The sequence below is a fragment of the Acanthamoeba castellanii genome, assembly GCF_000313135.1.
Source record: "Acanthamoeba castellanii str. Neff unplaced genomic scaffold scf7180000083079, whole genome shotgun sequence".
In the NCBI taxonomy this organism is placed as follows: Eukaryota; Discosea; order Longamoebia; family Acanthamoebidae; genus Acanthamoeba; species Acanthamoeba castellanii.
Window position 1 is genome coordinate 9,366 of NW_004457257.1, and position 5,412 is coordinate 14,777.

Below are 5,412 nucleotides of genomic sequence, written 5' to 3' on the forward strand. Positions count from 1 at the left end.
CCTTGTTGACTGCCCCACTCAGTGGATTGGATGACATCATCCAAGAATGCTCACATCCCTGCTTCAACAGCTGCTTCTTTAACTGGGAGCAGACGTGGTGGACTCCCTCACCCAGTGTTGGTGCAATGACAACTGGGTGGTTCCACCCATTGTGCTGATCCTTAAGGTGGTTGTGCTTGTCCAACACCAGTGAGCAACAGCCATGATCATTGTCCCAAGATGGGAGGGCAAGCAGTGGTTCTCTGACCTCAAGGACCTCTGCATTGAAGCCCCTGTCTCCAACCTGAAATGCCAGTCCTTATTCAAGTGATTTGGCAGCAGAGCTGTGGCACAATTCACTGTGGTGTTGGATTGCCTGCAGGATCTCTGGTGCTTGCACACTGAGGGGTGGTCTGCATGCACCTGCAGGATGCTAGACCTGGCCCTCACCCCTGCAACCTGGTGGAGATACCACTCCTCCCTGATCCACTTCCATGACTTCTGTGAGTGGGAGGAGGGTCAACTTTCCACTAGAACAGGAGGACACTGTGGTGACCATTGCCAACTTCCTCAAATCTGCTGATGGGGCACCAACACTCCACCCACCAGGACCAGGGCTAAGCTCATTGCCCTCCTGTGCATCTTGGGCACACTGAGGGATCTGTCACTGAGGATCAGCAGCCATGCTCCCTCAATTCAATGACATGTCCATCTCCATCAATGATGACAAGAACCTCCTTATAGTCTGGTATCTGGCTTTCAGACCAACCTCTATGGCGCTGACCACATGATTCTGATCTATGAGTGCGCTGAAAAGGCGCTCTGCCCGGCAGGGCTTGTACAGTGTGGTCTACTGTGGTAAGTGGAAGGGTGTTGAGGTGGCAGTCAAGCAGTTCATCAAGCAGAAGCTCAATGAGCAGCGCATGCTCAAGTTCCGCGCTGAGATGGCCTTCCTGTTGGAGCTCCACCACCCCAACATCGTCCTCTTCATTGGTACTGACGTCACAGCCCTCTGTTTCATGATGGTGACTGTTATTCTCATTACCACCACCACCACCACCACCACCACCACCACCACCACCACCACCACCACCACCACCACCACACCACACCACACCACACACCACCACCACCACCACCACCACCACCACCACCACCACCACCACCACCACCACCACCACCACCACCACCACCACCACCACCACCACCACCACCACCACCACCACCACCACCACCACCACCACCACCACCACCACCACCACCACCACCACCACCACCACCACCACCACCACCACCACCACCACCACCACCACCACCACCACCACCACACCACCACCACCACCACCACCACCACCACCACCACCACCACCACAGGGGGCGTCAAGAAGTGCTGGCACGCATCGGCCAACAAGCGGCCCAAGATGGAGGACGTGCTGGCCTTCCTTGACAAGCAAGTGGGCAATGACACCGATGGCCTGGTGGCCACCACCAGCCCCGTCTAGCGAGACAACCTCCGCCCACCTCTTCTGTATTGTATGATTGATCACATGTCCTTTCATAAGCTATGAGAGATCGCCTCATTGGTAATAAAACAAAATAGCATTTAACTTCTGCTCTCCCGCCCACCACACCACAACACCACTACACCTCTTGAGCAGAGGTAACATGAAAGTTGAATGAGAAAGATTTGAACCATGTTAAGCGCGTTGGTGGTGGTTAAGAGGGCGTGGTAGAAAGATCAGCAGAGGTGCCTGTCCACTCAAGCGGTACTCAGCCGCAAAAAGGTAACTCACCAGGGTCAGTCCAAATTCACCTAAAAATTGTACGATTGGTCCAATGCTTTAGTCCTTTGAACTGAACGGATAAACACGACAATAGGAAGAACAAAATGTCAACTGTGGAGGGTGTTTGGGCGGAGCTGAAGAACGTGGGCAAGGTCACCAGGCGAAGAAGCGAGGAATGGTACTCGTTTGAGGTGGACTATGACAAACTCAACGCCAGTGCCTCGGTGTTGGCCGGGATAGCAGCGTTCTCTAGCCACATGTGGATCATGGACACCATGCGAGCCGAGAAGAAGGGCTGGAAGTGGTACGGCGACACGCAGGTCGTCGTCTACAAGTTCACCGCACCCTCCATGCGTGAAGTACGCGTTTGGCACCATCAACTGTTATCATCTTTTGCTACAACTGCGCGGCTGATTCGGGTTCAACCCCCCCCCAAACCCAGGCGATCATCACCGCCATCGTGGGCACGGCGGTGTCAGGCTCGGGCGCTGGCCGCTTCTCGTCGCCCAACCAGAGCTTCTACGTCGAGTCCAACAGCGACGGCAGCTGGGCGGACTTCTGGCGGAGGACGGCGCAGGGCGACAACGACCTGCCCAAGTGGGAGGGCGCACCACGAGTGACCGTCAATCTCGTCCAGACCGGTAACACGTGCTGCACTCTGGCCCAGAAGGACGACAAGACCTTCATCCTTGTAGACTACCTGACCAGTTGATGTTGTAGAAAAAAAAAGAAAAAGAAAAGAAGAAGGAAAAACAACTTTTAACGGCTAGTTTTCATTTTACTTGACTGCACGAACAGATGGCCACCTCGTGGACTGGTGGGTCGACGTCGGCCAGCAGTGGCGCGAGCAAGCGAAACCGCGCCCGGCCCTCGGGAAACAATCTGGCGCTCTCGCCCAGCAAGAAATCGAAGTACAAACCCAATAATTAATCAATTTCCTTTAATTGCCAATGTTCATGTTGTTGTTTGTTATTACAGGAGGCCAAAGATATACGACGAAAACGTGACCCGCCGCCTGCCAGAGAAGGTGCAGCCCCCACAACTAATTCTTTATTCCTATTTCTTTGGTGGATTAATGTAAATCAATTCAATTTTGAAAAGATCGTGGGCTACGTGCCCGAGGCCGAAGCCTACGATCGGTTGGTCGAGTTCGAGCGACGGCTCGACGCCACCCTTCTGCGCAAGCAGCTCGACATCCAGGAGTCGAAACAGGGCAAGACCTCGCGGGTACGACTACAGCACACACGGCGCACACACACAACGCGTCGGCACCGCACGTAACGCGCAACGCTAACCTGCGCGCGTTCATCATCATCATCGACGACGACGACAGACGACGAAGATCCTGCGCATGTTCATCTACAACACCTACGACAATCAGCAGGGCTACTATCACGTCGACGAGGTACTAACCTGTAGCGCGTGTTCGCTTGTATTGTGTGTGTGTGTGTGTGTGTGTGCGTGTGTGGTGTGGTGTGGTGTGTGTGTGTTGCAATCGACGATCGTCGTTATTGCACGCCTGGCTACTAACCCTGACCTTTGCACACATCCGCCAGGCCGGCGTTCACGAGCCGCCCTCATGGACGCTCAGGATCGAGGGCTACCTCTTCGATCAGGTGCGTGTTGTGTGTGTGTGTGCCGTGTGTGTCCTGCGCCATGTGTGCCGCGTGTGTGTCGTGTCGTTATTCACCCACGTGTGTCGTGTGCGGTGTGCGGTGTGCGGTAGCAGGAGGTGGATCTGCAGCGCCGCACGACGTCGCGCCCGACCAAGACCAAGTTCTCGCGCTTCTTCCGCAAGGTCCTCGTTCAGCTCGACAAGGACGTCTACACCCCGAACGACACCATCGAGGTTGACACTCCTCACCCCCTTCCCCGCCGCCGCAGTGCTCGTTGTGTGTGTGGTGTGTGTGTGTGTGTGTGTGTCACCAACTGTGTGTCGTGTTGCATTACACTTGGCAGTGGGACAAGGCGCAGTCGCACGGCGACACGGACGGGTTTGAAATCAAGCGAGCGGGCGACGCGGAGACCACCGCCAAGATCATCCTCCACCTGGACTACGCCCCGAACCGATTCAAGCTGTCGCCGGCGTTGGGCGGCGCGCTGGGCATGCACACCGACACGAGACCCAAAATCGTGCTGGGCGTGTGGCAATACGTTCGGGTACCCGCCCGTCTCGCCCCGCACGTTCTTCGAGTGTACGTGTTCACCAGTCGTCGTGCGCGTGTCGTGTCGTGTCGTGTGTCGCAGGCGAATCGTTTGCATGATCCGGAGGATCGGCGGTACGTGGTGTGCGACGAGGTGCTGCAGGAGGCCTTCGGCTGCACCCGCTTCGCTGCGTCCGACCTCACGCGGCTCGTCAGCGAACACCTCTCGCCCGCCGACCCCATCGAAATCGAATACACCATCAAGTACCACCTCCCTTATTTATTTATTTATTTATTTATTTATTTATTTATTTATTTATTTATTTATTCTTTACATCTATACTGGCGTTATTAGTGTAATAATAATAATAATACTAATAATAATAAATATATTATTAATATATAAAAAGGCGGGAGGGCGACTGGCAGGACTACCGTGAGTGTTACGACATCGAGGTGGAGGTCGACGAGACGCTCCCGCAGAAGCACCCCATCCTGAACAACCCTGCCTCGTCTCGCGAGGTGCGTGAGGCGAAGCCACCACCGCCCGCGCCGCACACGCGGTCTTTGGCTGACCTGTGCGTTGAATGCTATGTTCGCTGTGTGTGTGTGTGTGTGGTGTTTTGTTTTGCCCCTCTCCAGATGTTGCAGCTGGACGATCAGATCGGCAAGCTGATCGATCAGATCAAGGACCACGCCAGGAAACGCGATTTCCTGGCCGACTTCTACAAGGAGCCCATCAGTGCGCTCCTCTCTCTCCCCCCCCCTCTCGTTCTTCACCTCCTTTGCTTACTCGATCGACCTCTCCATCGCGTGCAGCTGCGATGAACAAGCTGGTGCAGGACCAAGTGCTGGACTACAAGCTGATGACTGGAGCCACGGACACTGAGGCATCCCTGCCCGAAGACGAACGCCACGCCGACTACTACTACCAGGTACCGTCGCCTTCACAGCAACAACAACAACAACAACAACAAAACACACACACACACACCACACCACCACCACCACGCACACGACACATTCTCACACCGCGTGTCTGCAGCCGTTCACGCTCAAGGCTGTGGAGAAGTACCTGCAGCGGCCTTAGATGAAGGCGGGGAGGCGTTGTATACATTGAATACATTCCAACCCAAAAAAATAGAATATAATAATTACTTATATATTCAAAAATAAATAAAGAATTGGTCAATACCTCGGGTGGAGGTAGTAGGAGAAGAGGGAGAGGGTGGAGTCGGAGGAGCCGCCGGCGAGGGTGGACTCGTCAAAGGCCAGGCAGTTGACCCAATCGGAGAAGAGGAAGGCGTACAGGCAGCGCCCCTCCTCGAGATCGAACACCCGAATCGTGTGGTCGTTGGACCCGCTCACCACCCGCCGACCATCGCACTGTATGCACTTGACTCCTGAAAACGAAAAAACGCGTGACCGCACACGCAACACACCGCACGACACGACGTACGCACGTCAGCCGCTGCTGATTGCTGATTGATGACAAACGACAAACG

The 5,412-nt window shown here is 54.9% G+C and overlaps 4 protein-coding genes across 4 annotated transcripts; 3 read left to right on the top strand and 1 right to left on the bottom strand.

Annotated features, from left to right (window-relative positions):
• Positions 1–662: 662 nt before the first annotated feature.
• On the top strand, positions 663–1,481 carry ACA1_299800 (serine/threonine protein kinase, putative; the record flags this gene model as incomplete). The annotated part of the gene is made up of 3 exons (XM_004333057.1): positions 663–727; positions 824–972; positions 1,354–1,481. The coding sequence occupies 3 exons, from the start codon at positions 663–665 to the stop codon at positions 1,479–1,481; spliced, it is 342 nt and encodes a 113-aa protein (XP_004333105.1).
• A 386-nt stretch (positions 1,482–1,867) lies between these two features.
• ACA1_299810 (uncharacterized protein) lies at positions 1,868–2,475 on the top strand (the record flags this gene model as incomplete). The annotated part of the gene is made up of 2 exons (XM_004333058.1): positions 1,868–2,122; positions 2,206–2,475. The coding sequence occupies 2 exons, from the start codon at positions 1,868–1,870 to the stop codon at positions 2,473–2,475; spliced, it is 525 nt and encodes a 174-aa protein (XP_004333106.1).
• An 86-nt stretch (positions 2,476–2,561) lies between these two features.
• Positions 2,562–4,997, top strand: ACA1_299820 (SWIB/MDM2 domain containing protein; the record flags this gene model as incomplete). Its single annotated transcript, XM_004333059.1, has 12 exons — positions 2,562–2,674; positions 2,742–2,790; positions 2,865–2,990; positions 3,097–3,168; positions 3,320–3,379; positions 3,493–3,612; positions 3,723–3,923; positions 4,011–4,171; positions 4,318–4,429; positions 4,550–4,649; positions 4,727–4,842; positions 4,953–4,997. The coding sequence occupies 12 exons, from the start codon at positions 2,562–2,564 to the stop codon at positions 4,995–4,997; spliced, it is 1,275 nt and encodes a 424-aa protein (XP_004333107.1).
• Positions 4,998–5,104: 107 nt separating this feature from the next.
• ACA1_299830 (sulfur controller 2, putative) lies at positions 5,105–5,308 on the bottom strand (the record flags this gene model as incomplete). Its single annotated transcript, XM_004333060.1, has 1 exon — positions 5,105–5,308. A coding segment is annotated over one exon (204 nt), but the record flags the coding sequence as incomplete, so codon positions are not given.
• Between the last annotated feature and the right edge of the window lie 104 nt (positions 5,309–5,412).